This window comes from Salvia miltiorrhiza, chromosome 4 (assembly GCF_028751815.1).
Source record: "Salvia miltiorrhiza cultivar Shanhuang (shh) chromosome 4, IMPLAD_Smil_shh, whole genome shotgun sequence".
NCBI classification, from domain to species: domain Eukaryota; kingdom Viridiplantae; phylum Streptophyta; class Magnoliopsida; order Lamiales; family Lamiaceae; genus Salvia; species Salvia miltiorrhiza.
The window spans coordinates 816,510-841,532 of NC_080390.1; the positions used below are offsets into that span (position 1 = coordinate 816,510).

General features: G+C 34.0%; 2 protein-coding genes, 1 non-coding gene and 1 pseudogene across 4 annotated transcripts; 2 read left to right on the forward strand and 2 right to left on the reverse strand.

Annotated features, from left to right (window-relative positions):
• Positions 1-311: 311 nt before the first annotated feature.
• On the reverse strand, positions 312-2,319 carry LOC131022018 (protein RGF1 INDUCIBLE TRANSCRIPTION FACTOR 1). Of its 2 annotated transcripts, XM_057951379.1 has the most exons (5): positions 1,624-2,319; positions 1,379-1,546; positions 1,224-1,298; positions 988-1,128; positions 312-886 (listed from the first exon to the last, which is right to left on the reverse strand). In XM_057951379.1, exons 1-5 carry the CDS (start codon positions 1,624-1,626, stop codon positions 560-562), a joined length of 714 nt encoding a protein of 237 aa, XP_057807362.1. In that variant the 5' UTR covers positions 1,627-2,319; the 3' UTR covers positions 312-559. The 2 variants fall into 2 exon arrangements, with proteins under 2 accessions (XP_057807362.1, XP_057807363.1); XM_057951380.1 differs by lacking the exon at positions 1,624-2,319 and having other exon boundaries at positions 1,224-1,293.
• A 5,321-nt stretch (positions 2,320-7,640) lies between these two features.
• On the forward strand, positions 7,641-9,567 carry LOC131022019 (protein GRAVITROPIC IN THE LIGHT 1). The gene has a single exon (XM_057951381.1). It carries the CDS (start codon positions 7,726-7,728, stop codon positions 9,358-9,360), a length of 1,635 nt encoding a protein of 544 aa, XP_057807364.1. The 5' UTR covers positions 7,641-7,725; the 3' UTR covers positions 9,361-9,567.
• Positions 9,568-11,276: 1,709 nt separating this feature from the next.
• On the reverse strand, positions 11,277-11,405 carry LOC131024007 (U6atac minor spliceosomal RNA). Its single transcript, XR_009101604.1, has one exon. It is a non-coding gene; the product is annotated as a U6atac minor spliceosomal RNA (small nuclear RNA).
• A 318-nt stretch (positions 11,406-11,723) lies between these two features.
• LOC131022020 (Golgi SNAP receptor complex member 1-2-like) lies at positions 11,724-16,549 on the forward strand (annotated as a pseudogene).
• Positions 16,550-25,023: the final 8,474 nt, after the last annotated feature.

Here is a 25,023-nt window from a genome sequence, read left to right on the forward strand (position 1 = left end):
TAATTTTTATCCGTTAATATAGAAAAAATGTATAAAATTTATATAAAAGGGTATTTTTATTATCCTAGCAAAAAATTAACATTTGATTGACGAATGTAATTGAGATTAATATAATGTAAACTTTATACATCAAGTTTAATTAATTAAAAATAATTATATTATATAAAAATAATATAAATAATTTAAATCATAATTTAAAGTCCCGTCGAATTTCGACGGGTTATACACTAGTCTTAAATTAAACAAACTACAAACCTTTTTCTGTTAAATACCATTAATTAATCACAAGATGAGAAGCAACAGAAACGAGATCAAATTGAAGACCACATATTTAATGAAAAAAGCAAGTCGCCTTTCATTCTTAAATAAGATCCCACAAATCCATTGGATTAACCATTTCTAGTATACATAATCAAAATCAATGGGTCCCACTAATTCCCCCATTAATTCAGTTTAATTAAACCCAATAATGGAAGAGCTCTACAAAAATTAGGGAGGCAAATCCCATCTTCTGTTAAATACCAATTATACCCCCCTCGCCCCTCACCCCGGTTCAATTTCAATGCAGCGGCGACCGTTGAGGGGTACCCTTCCTCCGGTTCATAATCGACTCGGAAATCTCCGAAGCCGGCCTGCAACCCGGTCTGAACCCGGCCGGGCCGCTCCGCTTCTTCCTCACGACCTCCGTCGTCGCCGTCGAGATGAGATACGGACACTCCCCCAACCCGCCGCTGCTCGAACCGGAGTCGGTCCGCGTCGAACCGGACGGTTCGAGCACCGAGTCGGCCGTCATCTGACCGTCGTCTGCGCCGTCGGGCAAAACCAGAAACTCGCAGTTTCGAATATGCGACGACAGCTCGCCGCCGGTTTCGAGTATATGATCGAGCTGAGGAATCACAGAAATTTGAGTCGATTTTTTTCCGATTTGAGACGCAATTGAAACTCGTAATTCAGTTAATCTTCGATTTTCGAATGCATGCGCCTTACCTTGCAAGAGATTGAGCAGAAGAGAGATAATTCCTGGAGGTTTCTGTCGCAGCCGACGCAGACGTTGCCGGAAGCTCTCGGCGGCCGCGTCAGCGGCCGCTGATTCAGGAAAACTACTTTCGCGCTGTTAGTGGTGTATGTCTGCAAGGAATAATTCGAATCACAGATGCGCTCAAGCTTCTGCGAAATGCATACGCAGATGTGAAAACCTTAAATTCGGAATTTAAATTGTTTACTTGAATCTGAGCGCAATCGATGAGTTTATCGGCGTCGGCGATCCTTATCACATCGTGATACACATACCTTCTGATCTGAGAGAAATCAACGGAGAAAAGCAAATCAAAACAAACAGGATGAAGGAATTCGAAGAAGCAGCTGAGATCGATCGAACCTGCAAGAGGCGGTGGGAGCGATGCTCCGGCACACAATGAGGGCAGATTCCGGAGCAGCAATCCAAGCAAAATACGTTTTTCTCATTCTTCTTCGCATCGAGGTGAATCACGCAGCAATTGAAGAACTTCTCCGATAAGAGCGCCAGCAGCCATTCCGGAACCTCCAACTACAGAAGTTGAAGATATCTCATTAATTACAATACTCTAAACAAAATAGAGAGAGAGAGAGAGAGGGAGACCCCACCATATCGTGTATTTTGATGGCGTTTGAGAATTGAGAGGAATCAATCAATAATATAGAGACAGCAGTGGAGGGCCCTTGATCAGAATATCAGGAAAAAGATCTCTGTATTAATATCACGGCATGAGAGAGAGAGAGAGGTGACGATAGGGTGCAAGAAAAGAGAACGGCGCCTGCAAAACTGCTACTACTGGTGGAACTGTTACCAATGAAGCAAGCAGAAATGGGCGCATTTAAAGCTTTGGGGCTGCTGCACTACACTACACTACACCTACAGATTTAAATGTTTTTCTTCATTCCATTATTTTAATCTTGCATGAACATGAACATGAACATGAACATAAATTAATTACATCTTCTTCCACAATTACAAAATTGTGTGGTGTAAAGATAGAACCCTAATCGACAGAAATGAGGGAAAAAAGTCAATTTTTGACGACTTCCTCAATCTGTGTAACCCTAGATTTGTCGATAGATTGATGTAAGCCTATGAAATGACAGAGGTGAAAAGGGAGAGCTAGAGAGCTAGAAGAGATTATGATATCTGTGTGTAGAGAGAGAAGAGGTGATGGGGTGAGCTAAATGACAAGACGAAGATGGTGACTTTTCTCAGTTATCGGAGAAAATATATTGGATTCATCAGAGAAAAAAGAGACCATTTTCTGTCCACTGAGAAATGTTGGTATCATCTTTTTGGCATTTCACCAAATAATAGTGCTGCAAATACTTTTATTCCAAGACGAAAAAGTTACTCCAAATAAATAAATAAATTTAAAAATCGCACGTACGATGGTGTGTACGATTGTGATTGAATAACGTATATATACTCCCTCGATCCATCCCTAAAAAATGTAACCCAATAAAGATGATACTCCCTCCGTCCACGAAAAAGTGCCCCATTTGGGTGCCGACAAGGATACTAAGAAAGCTGATAAAGTTGTTTTGAGTGGGGTAAAAATTACAACAGGGGTAGTTCTAATGACATTGATTAGCTTGTTAATATTTTCTTGTCTTTTAGTTGTTGAGAGTTTAAACAATCATATTCTTTATTGAGTTCGATTTTAATGTTAAAGACTAGTATTTAATTTTTATGCCTATTTTAATTCTTGTGTTTTTTTTAACATATTCATTCTTGTTTTTTTTTATGCCTATTTTAATGTTAAAGACTATTTAATTTTTATTTTATTTTATAATTGTAGAGAAATCAATTGATTAGTTGGCACTAATATATAAAAATAAAATTAAATTTACTTTAATTTGTCAAAATATAAATATAAAAATTATTATCCACACATATATTATGTGTGGTTTAAAAAAAATAATAGAGGTGCACACCAAATATAAAAATAAACTTTATTAAATAAAATAAAACTTAAAAACTCATTACCCACGCATACATAATTTAGAATTATGCGTGGTTAATAACTTTTATTAGTTTGCCACGTTGGCACAACAAATTTAAAAATAAATTTTATTATACATAAATAAAACTTAAAAATAACCGTAAAATAATAAATGTCACGAAAATATTTTTGCCACACATTTTAAATGTCAATAACTAATGATTTTTTTTGTGTGAATTACCTACACATTTTGAAATTATGTATGGCTAAACTACCACACATTATATTATGTGTGGGTAAAAACTCAATTTCTTGTAGTGCGGAATTCACACGTGAAGTCGAGTTAATTTTCAGAACATATTTATTATTCCATTGAGGTAATCAACAAACACACATAGCCCAAAAGCAATTAAATCGGGCTGTAGATACAATTGGAGATACAATTTGGAGGGTTTGTGTGTATTTCTTCCACTTGTTTGAGTTAAGAGAAAGAGTAATATAATTTTGGGGGAAATATGCTTGATTAGGCGTGGGGGAGTTGGTTTCGTAGTTTTAATTAGTGAGTTAATTGTGTGGGTTAATTGCATAGATTAAATAAAAATGTGGATTTATTAATGGCATAAGTTGTAAATAAATTGAAAAGTAAAGGGTATGAATGTACAAAAAGGTAAACATGACACTTTTTCGTGGACAAAAAAAAAGGGGTAAGTAGGGCACTTTTTCGTGGATAGAGGGAGTACGAGTTTTAATAAAAAGTGAAGATCGAGTCCTACACCCTTTTGAAAGAAAATGTCATAATTTTTAAGAACGTACCTATATAATAATAAAGTTACAATTTTCAGAGATGGAGGAAGTAACTTATATTTTTTCCATCTCCAAAATAACTTTCTAACTTTTATTTCGATTACTCTCAGAAAAAAAAAAGAAAAAAAAAATTCTTTTTCTATACTTAAACACGGTTTCATCACCATTAATTCCTCATTTAACCTCACTTTTCACATTTTCATTACTTTCAATACTCCATTTTTACTCTTACTTCTCACATTGTCATCTTTTGTCTTAAAACATGTTTCTTTCCCTCTTAAGAAGTTATTTAAGGGATAAAGGGAGTATATGAAAAATACTACCATAAGAAATATGTTAAATCTACCCAAATGCACAATTAATACAGCCTTAATGCATTAAACATGTTTGTATTTTTCCAACATGCTTCTTAGTTCTTACATTTCTTAGACATTTTGAGTAAAAAAAGTGTAATTTGCGTCAAAATCATGACACAAATTATGAATATTTTGTTACTTCATGAATTTAATTTCTTAGAAGACGATAACAACCAAAGTTTACGGCTACAGTTTATTCTTTGGCAGCAAATTCACGAGTACAATTTGAGATAAGATTCAGTGTACCACACTTTGTGTCCCACTTTCAATTTTGTTTAATTTCTTATATATTTTTTCTTCAATTTCAACTTTTTTTTTGCTTTAGTTTAATTTTGTGATTATTAACTAGGGTTTATTCCATCAATCTAGGGTATATAATTATTTTTTATCATTTAATTTCACTTTTATTAGCTATTAATAGGTTGATAAATTCAAAGTCATGGTATATGCTTTTTAAAAAATTTAATTTTTTGAAATAAAAATTAAATATAATAATATTATAATAAATTTTATTTTTATAAAAAATATTTTAAAAATAATAGATATAAACATGGGACACAGTGACACACATAAGATTGTGGGACATTGGATCTCATCCTGTACAATTTGGCATGAGATCAAGCTAATAATTACTTAATTAAGAAGTTGAGAATTAAAAAAAAAAATTAGAGATTGGTGTTCTAAAAGCAAAGTAATGAAGGCCAATTAATAAAGTAGGCATGAGACCAAGTTGGCAAAAGTCACCAAATTTTCAAACAAAATTTGGGTTAACTTAAGTTAAATGGGCTTATATATTAGCATGGCTGTCGAGTTACGTATCTTTAATATGGATCAAGTTGGGTATATATGGCCCAACCATGTTGGCCCAAGTCAAGTTTGATAAGAAAAGAAAGAAAGAAAAATGACATTCTAGAATGGTAAATTGAGATGTGGGTGTTTTCTTTAATTATTTTGGGGCAAAATTTAATTGATATGAAATGGATTATACAAATTAAATGGTCTCATTATTGGATTGAGTTTGAATTATAAATTCAAAGACTTCTAAATATGAGTATAAATTATTTATAAATTTAAAACAAAGACTCCTTAATATGAGTTTAAATTATTAAACGATTTCGAGGCTCGTTTATTTTCAAAAGCAAAATGTTTATGAATGAGTATCGATGGGACAATTTGTAGGTAATTAAAATTTATAGCCCATTAAATCTTGTCATGTGAAAATTACAAATTAAATATTAAATTATATATATTTTATTTTGTGTTTTGGAATTAAATTAAATATAATTCTAAGATTAGATAGGTATATAATTAATACTCTATCCGTCCCATTAGTAATGTTCCATTACTTTTGAGCAGGAGATTAAAAAAAAAGTGTAGTTAGTGTATAAAAGGAGTTGATAGAAGATATTTAAGGATTATTTTAAGCGAATTGATGTATAAAATGAGTTGGGCCCATTATTAATAATATTTTAAATAGTAAATTTTTACTAAAAGGAATATGAGACGTTACTAGTGGGACGTTCCAATATATTAATTGAGACATTACTAATAGGACTAAGGGAGTATTTGATTATGTGAATTATTGACCAATCAGAAGGCGACACGTGTAAAATCTATATAAAATATTTTATATAAATACATACAAATTATAAGGAGTTAATCCAATTGTATCACCTTAGCCTTAAAAGCCCAATATGAAAGGCCTAAGCCCACAAGCCCACTCAATTTTCACCTATAATAGAGGTCATTGGAGTAATCAAATGACACAATAAATCATTTAGAAGAGCTCAAGCATTGAAGAAGAAATTCACTACTAGAAAGCCATCTCTAACAATCAAAATATTATACAAGAAAATCATCGCGTTCTACGTCAAAATCATTAAGTCAACGTTTCATTCAGAAATAAGATGGAAGCCATCTGAATTTGCATCATCAAATCAAATTCAACTCATCAATCAAGAGATTATATTTCCCTCCAAAGATTTAAAGAAATTTGAGGAGAAGAATCATATTATTTTTTCCTTCAAAGATTTAAAGAAATTCAAAGAGAAGAATCAAATGAGAGAATCGTTGAATGTATAAATATTTTTATATTTTATTTATTTAATACAATAAAATAAAATGAGTATGTGTTTACTAAAAATAAAGATTTTTTGTTTTTTGAGCGATCAAGATAAAATAATAGTTTAAGAAAATCGGGTACAGCTACATCCTACAACTTCTTTCCCGAGCCCAACAAAGTCGCTGCAACTTCATCTTTTTGGTCTAATATTCCCATCTGATTGTAATTAATTAATTAATTAATTAAAACCATAGCCACCTAAGTAGATGATATAAAAATCCCAATGTACTAAATATTTAAATGGAGATAATGGTCTCTAGATTAAGATATATTTTCGTACGTTATGTCATTTTCTCTGGTCCCAAAATTTCCCATTAAACACAACTTTTACTTCACACCACCAACAAACTCCAACCAACTACTTTTTCCTAAAAGAGTAAAAGGCATCATATTCATTCACACTATTTAATAATTAAATATGCTATGATATGATGCCTTAATATAAGCTTTTTAGACTCCAAAAAAAATATTAATTCCGGATATATAATCCAATTGCTTATGCAAATATTTCGAACAGAGAAAGTGAGCACTGTTATACTGTATAATTTAAGAACAAAATTAAATTAGGGTCGATATAATTTATGATTAGAAATGGACAAAATTTAATAAATAAAGTAATGATTTTTCAGAAGTTAATTTCTAAATTTTCGTTATTGAAAAAGCTTTGTCACTTCTCTTGGTGCGACTAAAATAGTTTAAAGTAGGTGAAAAAATAACCACCCACTATTAAAAAAGTTGAAATTTATAAATTAGTGAGGATTTCTCATTTCCCTCATATTGTATTGGTCGCTCACTTCTCTTGTTACCGTTAGTCAAGTCCACGGATCAAAAATATAAATTAATACAAACACATGCTACTATATTATTTTAATAATGATACTTTTCATAGGTAAATTTTTTTGAGACGGAACCAAACTATATATTAAACTATATATTAATATCGGAATAAGTAAATATTCAGAAGCGATGAAGGAAAATCATGCTTCTAAATCATTACATCTTGAAAGAACTTAGTTCTTATAGCTAACTCTGTGTGCAGCCGTATTAGCTTCACGACGCATATGACAAAAATCAATCACAATATATTGTAGAATTTTGTGAAAGAACTTAGTTCTTATAGCTAACTCTGTGTGCAACCGTATTAGCTTCACGACGCATATGATAAAAATCAACTACAATATATTTTACTAGAATTTTGTGAAAGAACTTAGTTCTTATAGCTAACTCTGTGTGCAGCCGTATTAGCTTTACGACGCATATGACAAAAATCAATCACAATATATTTTAGAATTTTGTGAAAATTATAATTTCAGGCAACAACTTATCTTATATAGACCTAAAAAAAAATCCATGATATTCTATAAATAATTAGTTTAACAATTAATTATTGTGGTTTGATTAATTTGAAGTAGCATTAGTCTACAAGAAAATCAAAGAGAAAATGAAAAAATTTAAGTGGAAATCCCACTAAGTGCTCGCAATGATAGTTTTTTCACAGAGAGAAAAAGACACTCACGCACGCATTCCTTCCAACTCATTCAAAGCACAAAATTTTGGGGAAAATCGCAAGAAAAGAATACAATTTTTGCACCCAAAATTTCTTCAAATTTCTTCTATGTATAGATTCCGAGAGATGGTAGAATTCGAGGGCGCTCCGTCGTCGAAGCAGCAGCAGCCGCCGCCGCCGCCGATTTCCGACATGTTCCAGAAGTTCGCCCTCGCTTTCAAGACCAAAACCTACGAGCTCTTCGCCGAAGAAGACGACTACGCCGCCGTCGACTCCGATTGCGACGTCACCCTCCTCCTCGACTCGGCAGAGGAATTCATCCCTCACCAGAAGGTCGTCGTCATCAAACCGGACTCGGGTTCGGGCCCGGATAATTCGGATGCGGGCTTGATTCGGGCTTTAATACCCTCTCTTTTCGCCACTCTCTCATCGTTTGAAGCTTCGTATTTGCAATTTCAAGCGGCGCACGTGCCGGAAATCGACCGGGGCGCCCTCGAGCAGGCTGATAAGTCGTTAGTTTCAATTCTGCAGAAATTGACTGAGATGAGGAATTTGTACAGGGAATCGAAGAGAAAGGGGCCGGGGTTGAGCGGAGGTTTCGACTTCCCCGCGGCGTCGTTCTGGGAGTTTCAGGTGCAGGAGAATCAGAGCAAGCTCAGGGTTTTGGAGACGATGGTGAATACGCAGCAGTCGCAGATTGACGTCAAGGATGACGAAGCAATCGAATTGAGGAAGAAATTGGATAGAATTAGGGCTGCAAATTGCGAATTGATGCGGAAATTGGGTTTGAAAGAGGGAAGTGCGGGTTTGGGGCTGGAGGTCATGCTTACAATTAGGGTTTTTGAGGCAATGCTGCGTGATTCAGTGAAATCCATGCGATGTTTCGTGAAATTGTTGATTGATCTGATGCGAAGAGCAGGGTGGGATTTGGAGGAAGCTGCCAATTCTGTTTATTCAGGTATGAATTACACGAGAAAGGGCCATTTCCGGTATGCATTCCTCTCCTACGTTTGCCTAGGAATGTTTCAGAATTTCGACAAAATTGATTTCGGATTATGCGATTCTGAGATGATCTGCAACGGCAATGGCTCTAAACAAATCGAAAATGGTGTGAGCGATGGTGGCGACAGCATTGATTATCTGAGGCAGCTGATCGAGCACGTCTCCATCAACCCTATGGAGATGCTGAGCAAGAATCCAAACTGCGAGTTCTCGCGTTTCTGTGGGAGCAAGTATGAGGAGCTCATTCATCCAACAATGGAGTCTTCCATCTTCAGCAACCTAGATAGGAAGGATAAGGTGTTGGATTCTTGGAAGTCGTTGAGTGTCTTCTACGAGTCGTTTGTTAGGGCAGCGAGCTCGATATGGCTGCTTCACAAGCTGGCGTATTCGTTCAAGCCCGTGGTGGAGATATTTCAGGTGGAGAGGGGGGCTGAGTTCTCCATGGTGTACATGGAGGATGTTTTGGGGAGATGTAGTTTGCCCGGGAAAGCCGGGCGCCCCCGGCCCCGTGTAGGGTTCACGGTGGTGCCCGGTTTCAAGGTCGGGAGAAGTGTTGTGCAGTCGCAGGTTTATCTCACTTCACTTGAATTGAAACATGTTGAGTAATCAAGATTTGTTGTGATGCTATTGCTGTGCATATTTTGTGTTAAAAGAGGTTTTGGTTTTTGCTGGGAATACTTGTATAAAGAAGAAGATATACTACTACATGTTTTCTCCTTTTGCTTTTGTGTTGTTTTTCAATAGGAATGAAATTGTATTTAGCTCTCAATGTTATTCAATTTCAATCTGCAGTTGGTCACTTGACTACTGAAATTATTGAGTTGATTGCTTTGGTTTGGATTCATGTTGTGTATAGTAGGGGTGTAATCGAACCGAGGTTCGAATAATGGTGTGCTCAAATTTGGTTTGTTTAATATTGAATCGAATCCTGAATTTTATTTACCGAATATTTTGAGGCTTACAAGCCTATACGAACTTTCTTTCTAAATTTATATTTATATTCAAAATATTGATTATTTTATTCAAAATAATAAATATATTAGTTACTACGCCTAAACTTAATTAGAGATTTAATAATTTATATTTTTCAAGCTGAATAATTTGACGAACATGTTCACAAGCTAGCGAGCCGAATACTACTAAACTCAAGTTTGATTTATTTATTTATTGAGCTTCTTTAACCGAACTTGAACGAGCTTTTTTGAAGCCAAGCTTCAAATAACTCACGAACGGCTTGGTTTGTTTACGGCCTATGCATAGGTATTGATTTGATTTGCTCTTTTTGGTTTTTCTTACATATTTTGGCTGTGACAAAATGAAAAATAAAAAACAATAAACTAAACCAAAATTCCATCACGGGTGAAAGTTTAGCCCAAAAGGAGTAATATTATAATATGGGCTATCGATACGCTTTATTTGGGCCAGGCTTCATTAGCTAATTGCATCTATTGGACCTCGGCCTGCATAGAATTAGGTGAGATCTGCAAATAAACCTTGTTAAATCAACTAACTTACTTTGTGAAAAACGAAGACAAGGCTAACTAATTTATTTTAACTTACAATGTCTTTATATATCAGGATTAAGCCTTAGCTTATTTTTTTTTTTTTTTTTTGATCGGTCAAAGTCATGTTAGATGTTAGTAGTTAGTTCCCCATCCACTCCAAGAACCACCTTATCTCTCCATTCACCAAACTCCACCTTATATCTCCAATCACCAATTCGTTCCCAAGAGGGATCGAACCCGGGTCACTTCACTTAAGTGAGGACCCGGTGGCCAGTGGGCTAAGCCCCCTGGTTGATTAAGCCTTAGCTTATGTGGCATGCTTAGAATTGTTTCATTTCAATAATTACTATATATAATCTTCATCATTTATTAATTAATTATTACATTCCATATAAAGATTCATTAATCTTAATAAATATAATTAATAATAAATGTATATAATCTTCTTTATAATAGGATTAAGCCTTAACCTATGTGGCATATCTAGAATCTCACCATTTCAAAATTTACCATATATAATCTTCATCATTTATTAATTAATTAACTAATACATTCCATATAAAGATTCATTAATCTTAATAATAATAATAATAATAATAATAATAATTCTTTATAATAGGATTAAGCCTTAACCTATGTGGCATATCTAGAATCTCACTATTTCAAAATTTACCATATATAATCTTCATCATTTATTAATTAATTAACTAATACATTCCATATAAAGATTCATTAATCTTAATAATAATAATAATAATAAAAATAATAACTTACATAGAATCTAAATTAATAAATTTTATTATTTATTTTATCTCGATAAAAATTAATCTTAATAAATATAATTAATAATAAATTTTGATTATGTATTTTACTTGTAATCTTGTAGGAGCAAATCACGATATAGAATGATATTTAGCACAGAACCCCGAATTTTAAGTTCAAAATTTATTAATTAGAATTTTAATAAAATACTATTCCAAAGTTTGATTAAAAAAATTCAGAAGACAGAAATATAACTAAAAAATTGGGTTACAAGATCCACCGAAGTGGGAAGCCTTAACCGGATGTGCGGTAACAGGTAAAGCCCGAAGGCTGTTCCCGTCCCTGTCGGGGGAGATGCCAACCATCTCTCCTTTCTACGAACACAACAGCACCTACTGCTTCTCTCTTTATAAACCATTAAAACTTATGTTCAAAATCCGATGTGGTACAAACTACAATTTCGCATCCAACCTCTCAACTTCACTCTATGAAAGAAGAAGAAATTCCAGGTCAGCACTTGTACTGTGTCGTCTCGCGCGCTTCTGATCCTTAAAAGTGAAAGAAGAAGAAGAAGAAGTAAACATGAGTGTTGGAAAAACCAACTGCAATGTCAATAGCCGGAACCGGACCGTTCAGATCCTACATTTCTACGAAGAACAATCGAATTTTGTCTCGGAAACGAGTCGGATCCGTTTTATTTAGGATCCGAATATGGATGCGTTGCAGGAGTCAGGTTCGGAGGAGCTCCGGAGAATGGCTCAGAAAGCTGAAACTGAGATCGATGTCAAGCTCTCTAACTACGCTGAGATCGGTGCTCGCGTTACCCAAGGGAGTAAGAGAGAGTATGTTCGTTTGTGTGTGTGTGTGTGTTAATTTTACGTTGGTTCAGTCGGAAATTCAATGATGCGGTTCGATTGGATCAATTTGTGACCTAATTGTTGTGTATATATATGTATTTTTAAAATCCTGCAAACTGTGTAAGCTACAGTAGGTTTTTTACATATTCCTGAAATCGTTGTTCTCATCCGATACTTTATCGGAAAGGATTTTTCTTATCTTGCTGAAATTAATGCACAACTTCTTCGTTTCTTCATCCTATTTATGTTTTTGGGGTGCTTTAGAATCTCCATCCGTGTAAGTTGGTTATGCTGGTAGAGACAGCTTGGAATGTGAGCTTCTAACTTCGGATATTTGGCTGATGGATTGTGTATTTTGCTGGTGCGCGTGGGGGCTTGGAAGATGTGAGTCTCGTTAGGTGAATTTGATAACGTAGAGAATAAAGATGATGGAATATACGATGGCATTTGTAATAATTTTATGTAGGTGGGCTTTTACATGTGCATTCAGTTCTGAGGCTTTGAGAGGTTCTGGCGAAACCCGTTTTACTGGTCCATCTCTTTTATGAGGTTGAAAATTTGTCTGTTAAGTTTGTGATGAGGTTGGTATATGCAATAACGAGTACAGCGCGTCCATGACTACTTCCTGTAGTTGTCTCAGAGGGCGGATTGCGACATTGCCTTTTGCACTTGTTCCCTGAATGAAGAGCCGTGCTGCAAAGAGTGTTGCTATGAATTCAATAGCGTGAGATGATTGGGTTGGTTTAAGGTACTAGATTAAGATTTTGGCCAAAAGGGGATGATAATTTCACTATGACAAAGAGAATTATTTATTTAGGTTTGCTAGGGGTTGCCCACTGTTCTAGATGCTGTTAAAAGTAACACGTTTCTCGCCCTTCCCCTTGGAAGTCTTGCTTCAGCATAGACCAGCTGCTTCATTCTTAGGGAGGAACAAAGTTGAGTATAGAAATGGACTCTGTTTTGGTTATCAATTTTAGATTTCCCTTGGGTTGCTGGGCATTAAGGTCAAGCAGCAAAACTAATCTATTAAACATAATAATTTAGTTTCTAACTAAAGGAACATGCATGATGCATCTCAATTGGAAAGTCTTCTTACCTTTGGGCTTTTGGTAATGCATTGTTAATGCTGAGAAGCTACTGGGTGTAAAGTCTTCTTAACTGAAACAGTTTTCATGACAAGTCTCTGACACCAGAACCCTATTTTATATAACTTGGACTTGGCCTTAGTGCAGTTATCTCAGATGTTTATTTGTGTTTCCAGGTCCTGCAGATGGTGCTTCACCAACTCCTGGATCCTGGACATCTATGGAAATGGAGATCCAGTCATTGCTTGAGAAACTGCTGTATATAAATGATTCAATGGGTCAATACGCTGCATCAGCTGCGCCTACTAGTTAGTTTCTCAAAAGCTTCCAGGCACAGGGACATTTTACATGAGTTACCCAGGTTAGCTATGGTCTGTTATTATTCTGTAGGCACTTTGGAATGTTTTCGAAGGTGATTACAGAATTTGTGGAAATGGTGCTGTTATTAATCATTATCTTTTAATATCTAATTTAACACTAAAAACACCAACTATCCATTTCTCATCTTCGTCAGATATTATCTTGATCAGTACTCTCAACATCATATTAGGAATTACTGGACATAGTTTTCATTCGTAATTTTTATTTTTATACACATAAACTCCAATGAAAGCATATGATCCAAGCAGTTCCTGTGCTGGCATGCCATATATAATGGAGCTGCTAGTTTCCTTAGCTCCATTTTTCTTTTGCCTTTTATTTTTTGCATTATTTTGTTTTTATCATATATTCTTGGTTCTTCTATACCACCAAACATGCCCAAAACTTGATGTGAAAGTTTAAATGTATTAGGAATGTCTTCAATCCCAGACCATGTATAGAGCAATTACTAAAGTAATCATGAATTAAGTCTGAGAATAATGTAAGAGTTAGCATACCTCTACCATATGTTAGTATATTGCTTGTTGAAGACAAGTCCAACATATGGTGAAAGGAGGGGAAGAGAATGCCTTTTAATTCCAGGACTCACCTACAAGTGTACAAGGCTGGTCCCGATAAACCACACCTGCTGGGGTATCTGACAGTTTTTTGTGGGTTATAAATTATTTTGTTTGTAGGTTTCTTTTATCTATTACTTGCTCTTTAATGAGACATATCTGATGGCAGTTGCACCGGCCAAGATAGAGAGTGGGCCAACAGTAAATAGGCATGGCCTGTGATTTTGTCTTGTCTCAACTGGTATCTTTGAAATCAATTGAAATCTCAGCTCACAATTTCATCCCTTTTGTATCTCAATTATTGGCTTTTGATTGGTAGTGTATTTATAGACTATGAAGATTTAATTGCAAGATCATATGCATAGTGACTACTTTAAATTTTAGAACTTGTTTTGACTCTTCTTCTTAGAATTTTTTTTGGCATCTTTAAGGACTTCTAGTTATTTGTGGGTATAGTGACTAATTTTAAATTTTACACAAACATCATTTATTTAGGGTTAATCCCCTTAATATTCACGAACTTTACATGATTTTACAATTACAACATGACTCCTTATTTGCTGCAATCAGGAAACAAACTTTCAATTTCAGTGTCGAAGTATCGATTATATTCTTCGTCAAATCTGGTGAAGTGAACAGCCTAGTTCTGGGGATTTATGTTTTTCTCTATGAAATGACATAATTTGGAATGATTTTTTGAGAAGACAAAAATCACAGGGATAAAATTATCATTTTGCATAATTAAGTTACAAAAACACCCCCTAATTATTCTTCCAAACCAATTCGTGTCAGCCTTCCATTCTTCCTCCCAAAATACAGAAAGTATGTTTCTAATTGTTATGATTAATACTGTGTTGTAACTCCAAATTCGTTTAAAGTTTTGATTTTTAAGGTAACTAACCTGTCCATTTACATTAAATTCCCTGCAGAGCTATTTTGCCCCTTCATCCTTCCCATAATTTGCATCAGATTTCTGGTGAATTTTGTAGGGATCTAGACGTATCAAGGGAAATATTAACTCAATGAGGGAACATGCCGAACTTCTTAGTTCTGTGCAAGATGATATTAGTGAGTACAAGGTAAGAGCATTTAACTAATAGCTACATATTTGTTTATGATTCCTCTAAAAGTTGAGTTTGTGCAGGCTTCTGTGAGTGGCTTCCCAGGAACGCAGTTGTTACGGGAGAGGGCTGCCAAACATAGAAGCATATCTCATGTAAGACTTATAAGCTTCTGATTGTATGTATCTTGGGATGAAATCTGAAAAAGAAATATTTGATATTTATGAACTGGTGCAGTTGAGTTGACTAGATTAGTTGTTGACCATAGCTGAGGTTATTTTAGTTGCTGATACCTGTATTATTATATTGACTGATTAACATTGCATAAATTTTGCCAACGTTTTCTCTTGTGGTATTGGTAACTGGCATACATATGCCTTCAGAGTATTGTTTTCACTAAACATTTCATCATCTATTACAGATTGATGATGTCATAAGTCAAGCTCAAGCTACTAAAGCTGTCTTGGGCTCTCAAATGACCTTGTTTGGAGGTGTAATTGGTAAGATTCTGCAAGAGTAGTTACTCCTAGATTTTTGTGAAAATCTTTATTAATCATTTTGTTCATATTGTTCCCAGGTTCAATCAGCAGAAAACGATCAAGAGACAAACTCATTCTATCCGCAGTTACTGCTTCTTGTTATCTTTTCCTTACCATATATTGGCTTTCAAAGTAAACAGGGGAAGTTATTTGTTCCTAGAAAGGCGTCTTTTGAAAGAGAAGAGTTTCCCAGTTGTAGTTTCTTAGGAGAAAAATCTTTCTTGTTTCTGATCTTTACATGTAAATAATATGATTATGATTATATGGTTATATTAGTAGCTTGTATGTAGCACACTGTAATATCTCAGGATGTCGTATTCGGGTCATTTAATCAGCTCCAATGGCTCCAAGTATACTCTTGCTTCCATTAACAAGGCGCTTCTAAACATGTGTTTCGTGCGTGCCCAATTGCGCAGTGTGGATCACCTCGACCTCACCTTCACCAGGTAACGTTCCTTTTCGAAATTTTACATGCAGACGCACTTAAGGTTGCATTCACTCAAATAACCTCTGGCTCCGAGTAAAGTTATTGGCGGTTGTTGGTGACTTAGGTTAAAGAGTATCTTGATAATTGTATGTGATCTAGGAAACCAAGGACCTTAATTGAGGCCTTAATAAGATAGAGTCAGTCAACCTTAGCATCTAATGTTTGAGGTACAAAACTACCATTTTCTTCAAATCTGGTATTGCATTTGCAGGTGAAAGGCTGTTCAATGAGCTCTCAAAGCAATGCAATTAAGCTGACACTCATTGATGGCATTCACACAAAAAACTATAGGTACTTACTTTCCAAACTTTTGGCCACCTCTCTGCAGAAATCAAAATTAAATTTTCATATATTCACACACACAGTCACACCATCCTGGATTTGATGAAATTGGTGATTTCTTGTCACTTATATGGGGGGGAATCTGCTGCAAGAATGGGTAAAAACAAAACAAAAACAGGACATGTTTTCTTTCTATATAGGCCCTATACGAATGTGTGGTAGAGCCTATACTCCAATTTTCAACTCAAGGTATCTATCTCACTCTAGCCTTGTTGTGTAGCTAATGCTAGCCTGTGCCCTACTATCTACTCTCTCTCTCTCTCTCTGTGTATATACATATATACATACATACACATTTATAATACATGAACATATATATATATATATAGATATAGATATGCACGCACACACACACACACACACACGCAGAGTGGGAAAAGGACTGTAATTTTGTGTAGATAAGCCCTACTACTGTTGAGCTTGAGATGCCAAAAACATGTTTCAGTGGAGGCAGCTCATTAATAGCCCTATCATCTTTCATCTTTCTCGATTTCCACAGTATTCAGTGTTGGTGCTCTTTCTTTTGGGGTGTGTGATCAATGGAGAGTTATTAATTTTCCCTCTCTTAAATGAAAAAAAAGACTACCTTTTATAATCCAGAATCTTGAAATAAGATGGGACATGTTCAACAGTAAGAAAGAAAAATTATAGTCATATTAATGATGAAGAAAATGGATTCTTTTAACTAGATTCCCAGACACAAATTTGGCCAGAGCTAAGCTAAATTTTGAACTCATCATTTTAAAAGGTATCCAATTATGTGAAAGTCTTGTAAAGGTTTCTGTGCCTGATTGTTTAATTGGTCAATGTATCTTTGCTTCAAAAAATGAGAACCTAAATTTGAGGATCCCAATATCAATAAATGCCAATCAGATGAGTAACTGATTTTAGGTTGTTTATTATAGAATAAATGTAAATTACTATATTTTATCTCATTTTCATAATTGAGATGGAAATTCGGATGCTATTATTTTATTCTTGGAGAGCCAAGTTTCTGAAAACCCTCAATAAAATATTACTACCTTTTTTCCTTTTTGGAGAAAATATTACCTTGAGAACAAAAGACTGATACAAGAATATGGTTGGCTGATTGATGACCAACTCCTTTTTCTACCTACTTTTCTTTGAAGGAACATTGCGCCCTAGATTCTCTTTCTAATCTAGATAGTTTCTATTTTTTAAGGGATCACTTTTTATATTCCAATATTTTAACTTTTCTATAATTTTGCTCTCATGTATGCATAATTTCAACAAATGCCTAGCATTGTTGTTGTTGTTATTATTATTATTTTTTCTTGCAACATTAGTTCTGACCCGTCTAGTTATTCATTGTTGGGGCTGAGACTATAATCGGAATTTTTGCCCCTTTACTTGAGCTACAAAATCCTCGAACCAATTTCACTATTCGGCACCAATTAGATGCGGCACGATTAGGGTTTTGTGAAAAATGTTGGTGGAAATCCGACATCAACATTGATGTGGATCGAGAAATTGGTTCTAGGATTTTGTAACACTCATTGTGACTCTCAAACCAAAAGTAAGGATTGATCGCCGGTGCACAAGCAAGGACAAAGAGCGGATCCTATAAATGCTTCGAACCAGAGGGGCACACGAACAATTGAAACACACCAGAAAGAGAGGGATTATGAGAATATGTAGGTATGGGACTTGCATATTCGAGGAGACCATAAATGATTTGATTGGTGCTACTCATACTAGCAAAACACAAAACATATTTTCTTTCTGATGACCACATGAAAGAAACTCAAGGTTGAATGTGCTTATATATCTTGGAGCAATTTCAGGATGAGTGACCTCCTGAGAAATTTTTCGGAAAGCATGCGAGTAAGGACAAAACACGTTAGAAAAGACTCGTGTTGCTTTGTGGGAACAACAGTCAAGCTTGGAGCCGAGCTGCTACACAAATTAAGGTTATTATTTATCTCGAAAAACTTATCTTAATTAGCAATGTAGTAATATCTGTGGCATTGCCACACACTCGGTGGGCAATGAATTATGTGTCCATACTTTGGTGTATATACGTAAATGTATATATACCCTCAAAAAAAGAAAGTAAATGTGTGTGTGTATATATATATATATATATATATATATATATATATATATATATATATATAGGTAAAGATCTATCATGTCTAGGAAAGCATATGTACTATGTTTGCAAAGCCAGAAAGCATATAAAGGAAAATGTAATGTCAACGACACAGTAGCAGTAGCTGACAGACAAAGAAAGAAATGTAATCTATCAAAAAATATACAAATAAATAGGAATAGGTGCATCTTTGATTCATACTTATATTTGGTTTTGCTGTAATAATGTTTGTAGACAAGAAAAGGGTAACTTTTGTTTAATTCGGAAAAATCTTTGTTGCTTTCTCGGATTGTGTGGTCGCGCCGCCGTCCAACCTCGTTGCCTACCTATCGGAAAATTTGATGCTATAGTCTCCACATTTTCTTCACAAAAAAGACAACTTTAAAAACAACTATTTTGCTAAAGTAGAAATGAAATTAAGTTAGCCACCAATAATGCTACATTTTTGCTATAGTCACCCACTATAACGTTACATTTCATGAGGGGATACCATAATTAAATATTGCATATATACACAAATTTTGGACCAATTCTGATTTTTAAGACGAATTTTAAAAAGTGTCAAAAAAATAGTACATTAATTTATCGATGGTAGTAATTTTAATACGAATTCTCTTTACTTATAGATACAATTCGAGACGAACCGGAATAAATGTCTTATAATTTAATAGTATAGTCTTACAATTCAAATTTGTATTTAAATTTCTACGGTCCGATTTGTCCACATCAGCATTTTGGAATGCTAAGTAAACTTTAATTTGGCTGGAAATAGAATTCGTGTTAAAATTACTACAATTCATAAGTTATTGTACTTTTTGACACGTTTAAATTCATGTTAAAAATCCTAAAGCAATATCCTGTCAAAGTTTTGCCCACCAATAATCATGAACTTCTAATATATACAGTTTGAAATGGTCTTCTTGTCTATTCCAAAAATAAAAAAATAAAAAAAAATGGAATGAGAAGCTAAAATTTACTATATTTAGGCTCATTAATGGTAATGAGAATTGAGAAATGATAGTTGTACTAGTCACACTCGTCTAACTTCTAGGGGTCCAGTAGAATCCCATGCTGTCTGCAACTAATTAAATAACCTCAATTTTTTTTATGAGACGACAAAAATGATAGAAACAACTAATGTCCAATGGATTAAACAGTATTTCTCACCAATTCATTATAAATTTATTTTTTTGAAGGAATAAACGGGAAATCTAGGATTAAATCATACAAATATCTATAGTTTTGATTAGTTCCTAATTCTTATACTACGAAGATTTTATAAATAAGGTAGGATCAAATGAAACCTTTTTCTCCTCTAGTAGTAAATTAATTTGAACCATTGATTATTGTATATATAATCAACATTTATCATACAATATATATTTTTTCACATACATTATTTTTGATTGGGGGAAAGAGAGAGAAAATGCACGAGTAATTAATTTGTGTCGTATTTATTAACAACTTAAAGCAACTACTTACTAATTAGTACTTATATTTCTTCCATCATTCAAGTATTCAACAATAATCAAACTAATTAATAAGATGTGTTTCTGCGATAAGAATAAATAATACAAGTATTGATTATTCAACCAGAACTGAAAACATCCAATCATATGGAAAAAATTTAAAACTGGTGTATAATACTACTATATAAAAATATGCATGATTTAATTGCATTATACGTCGTCGTATTAATTATAGTGGACGCATCAATAATGAATGTGTCTGTAAAGTGCACCAGTTGACATATAGTTACATGTTGAAGAATCAAACACACTAGGCTTCAAAGCAAAGGCAAAATTCAAAAATGTTGCTAAATTTGAGCAATTTGTTGCAGAGATGTTGTCTCACAGATAAGGAGATTTGAAAGGACCAACAAATTTGGTTATTGTCCCCAGTGCTATTATATATAATATTCAATCAAATAAATAGTAACTTATAAATTTAATTTAATTTAGTTTTTTTTTTCGAATAGTGGAAGACATACACAGCATGAATTGCAGTAAGTTGCATTTATGTTGAATCTTGTATGTCCCTTCATCAAATTGTAGTACGACCATATACAATTTCAATCAATTAAATAAATAATTGCGCATTCACGAAGACAAACGCAAACAATTGCAGCAAAATGCATTTATGTTGAATCTTTTATGTCCCTGATTAAATAGTAGGATTTTTGTATTGTTTTATTAAGTTTCTCTATAATAGGTAGGTTGAGATATAATGAAACCAATTCTAAATAAGCATACAAGGGAGCCGCATATAATGAAACCAATTCTTTTATGACCCATGCAACTAATGAATGTTTTTTTTTTTTTTTTTCACAAATCGTGCACCTAGGTGTACAGTGTCATTTCGATAACATAATAGTGTCATTTAATGTTAGTGTTATTTTAATATAGTGTTAGTGTTATTTTGCGACAGTGTTATTTATATAACATGATAATGTCATTTGTAAAATAAAATAGTGTTAGTGTCATTTCAAGATAGTGTTAGTGTTAATGTCATTTAGTGTAAGTGTTAGTGTCATTTTGCACCCGGGTGCACAGGAGACCACGCACCTCTTCAAAAGGGAACACGGGAAATCATATTAAATAATATCCCGACCAATCAAGTTGAGGAACCAGCTCGGGAACGCCGACTCCTGGATCTTTACATCATCGCAAGAAATAATGAAATTCGCTAAAAAATGAGCTACACAATTAACTTCTCTACGAACATGACGAAAATAGATCACGCAAGTCTCCTTGGCGTAAGAGAACGCCGAATACAAATCATCACACATGTTACTTTTACACATTCTGTTGGGAACTTAATGAAATATCCTAGCCCTAGTTTTGATGATACCAAAATCCTTAGGTTTTCTTTGTTATAGACTAGAACTTTTCGAACTCAAGTGTTGGAGTTCTTTTTCTAGTTTAGTTAGTGTTCTGAAGACTGAAGACTAAAGACTAAAGAACTCAACTGATGTTTACGATTAAAGGCAGAGTCAAATACTGATGTTTGACTAAACGAGTTTCTCAACTGAAGAATTAGTTGTGACTAATTCCTTAATGCGAACTGATATTAAAGTCAAGTGTCAGTTAACATTCCTCCTCGGACTGAATCTCCAGAGTTAAAAGGAAGCCACGCATTTCTAGTACAGCTGCATTAAATGTAGAGATTTTGAAGATCGTCCTTTCTCTGCAGAGCATTCCTTTTTGGTCATTACTTTTCAGAGGCACCTCACCTCCTGTACCAAAGACGTCGTTTCTCACCAAACAAGGAACCTCGAAGATTGAAGCCACAACCAAGTTCGAATTACTCTCTAACGGATGAATTCTTGAAGATCATCTCCGCCAACGGATCTATTCAAGACCTCTCCTATAAATAGAGCTCGGGGATCATTTCAATCTTCACCGATTCAAATACACAAGCTGCAACGCTGCCAAAATTGCAACTCAGCCATTCAAAGCCTTCCAAAGTTTGAATCGAAGAAGAGAAAATCAGTCTATTACTGATTACGTACATTCTCTTGAAACCTTAGGCAAATACTTTGTTTATCCAAAGCCTAAGTCACCGATTACAGAGAGCATGTTCTCTGTGATCTAGTTGGTAATTTTCGAACCTCCTTTCAACTGAGCGAAAAGAGTGTTTGAGGAGAGAGGAGTTCAGACCAGTGTTCTGACTCTAAGAGATCTTAGCCATCCGCAAAAAAGGCATTGTGGTGTCTTAGCGAGCTAAGAGTGAGCGAGAAATCCAACCCAGTGTGTTGGTTCTGAAAATCTGATTTTCAGTTGTAAGGTTTGCTGTGCAACCGTAAGCACAAACCCAGAGTGTTTGTCAGTGTGATCAACTGATCGTGGACGTAGGAATTTGTTCTGATCCACGTAAAAATTCATTTGTCGTTTATCGCTTTCAGTTTTACTTTTCTATTTGTGCACAAACTTGTTTTTAACTGAAACTTATTAATTGCAAAGAGAAACCAAAATCTTGACAACGTGTTAATCACAAAGGATATTTCAAAATAAAAGTTTTTCGCTGCCAGTGTTATTAGTCAAACTGATAAATCTTCGGATAATCAGTAAGATTTATACGACTCCTCTGTTTTTCAATTAAGATTGAAGCCTTAACAAACACTCCCTCCGTCTACGAAAGAACTTCCTATCTTTCCTTTTTAGGACGTCCACAAAAGAACTTCCTACCTATTTTTGGACTATACCCCACCACTTATAATCATCTTACTTTTCACTTTTCACAACTCTCAATATTAATTATAACACATTTTCACCACTCCCAATACACTCAACTACCTTTTATCTACTCTCAATACACTTAACAATATTTTTTCTTAAAACTCGTGCCACTTCCTCCTAGAAAGTTCTTTCATGGACGGATGTAGTATCAGTTATTGTCTTGCGCCTAACTTATATCTCTTTACTGAAGTTAGTTTCAGTATCAGCATTCAACCTTTGTAACTAAAGTTTTCGTTAACTTCATCTCAGGTAAATGATTGTGTTGTGTGTTTTGAAAAATAGCCTAAAGGTGTATTTCCCCCTCCCCATACACCTATTCTAGACCTTCCTAACAGATTCTTTGGTATACTAAGTTAATTAGAAAGGCAGATTAATTTGTCCACTAGATGTAACCTAATGTCATCACTCATCAAGTGGTATAATGGAGTGAGATTTGAATGATATGATCATATGCCAATATATAAATTCATGCCCGTGATATGATTGGTATGTGTTAAATTGTTATCATAATTAATTCCCACAATAATTTATACAATAATACAAATTAAATGCGGGACTATTCTTCGCACATTTGAAAATAAGCTTATGATATAATATAATCATATTTGGGAAAAAAAGATAATTGAATGGAATAATTGAATGAAATGGTCATTCATGTGTTCATATGATTGTTATATAGATTGTCAATAATTCCCAAAATGATTTATAAAATAATTCAAAAATTAAATGTGCAACTATATATAATCCCTCCTTCTTGTAGATTTATATATATAATAACGTAATTTATTTAATATAAATGGACAATATCATATTAGTATAAAAATTGTATAATCCATTTCATACACTTGGATTTGTGCAACTGTATAACATGGACAATAAGAATTTTGACTTTGATATAAGGTGGATATATAATATATACAGTGATGGAGCTGGGGTCCGGTGGGGGCACTGGGCCCCACTGATTTTAAAAAAAAAACACTATATATATATATAGGGAAGGACTAAAATAAAAACACTTCTTAAAATATAAAATATAAACAATTTTCAATCCTTAGATCATCAAGATCTACGGTTGATTAACAAAAATTGTGAAATGGCCAAACTTTTTTTTTTTTTTTTTAACTACAACCATTTATTTCTGCACAACGTCACATGCAATAACCATTCATTTTCACTCAACACATTATCTACCAACTTTTTCTTAAACTCTATGTCACTCAACACGTTATCTACCATCTCAAACTCTTACAGAACGGAGGGAGTACGACAATATTTTGTTTAGTTTTCTTTTATCTAATAAGTAAATTTGATTTTTTTTTTGCAGGGTAATGTTTTGTATTGGACTTATAAAAAATTAAAATTGTAGTTTAAATGTAGAATTCTTTACAAATACACTTGTAATTTACTTTTTATGCTGAATTTTCTATTCTATTCCTTATTTATTTATTTATTTATGGTAATAGCTACCTTTAGCTTTTTCACACGTTCAATTTTTATTATTATTCGAATTATCAAGATATTAATTATTAATATTACTCCCTCCGTCCCACGAAGAATGACACAGTTTCCTTTTTGATCTATCCTACGAAGCATGACACGTTTTTAAAAATGGCAAAAAATTAACCCTTTATTCACATTTTTCACTTTTTCACCTACCACATTCAACACATAAAATATCAATTTCTTAATTTTCACACCGAAAAAAACTGTGTCATGCTTCATGGGACGGAGAAAGTATAATTTAACCTGATATTTCTAACTCGTGTTAATTGTTAGCTCAGAGCATGTACATGCAAGTGAATTAGGATGTATGATAGTCACATAGAATAGGTGTAGAATATAAAGCATATTGTGCGGGTGCATTTCTGCCGACCTCTACGCGCGACGCACTTGATTACTTCCCTACAGGAATTTCCAATGGACCACAGCATTCATATATGTACAAAAATAAATAGGAGATAAAAGTAATTACTGACTTTCTGCTAAATCATTTGTTTCTTTCATTTATTTATTTATTTTATTTTTTTGAAAAAGAAAAAAATATTTAAGAGACACAGTTGGACTTTTTTGGATGTGATAGTTTTCAATTATGTTAGAGAAGTGACAGATATCTTTTTCAGCAGGTCGAGGGCTTCCCACCTGCTTCCTAAATGGGAATAAATCTACATTTCTTTTAATTCATAACCTACTTTTCTATCTGAGCCATTACAAATAAAACTCATAATAATCACTATAATCTCAGATTGGAATTAAATTCAGATCATTCATGCACCCACACACTAATATTTTAAGAGATTAAACCTAACCTTTGCATTGGATTAATTGAGTTTGAATACCTTAAT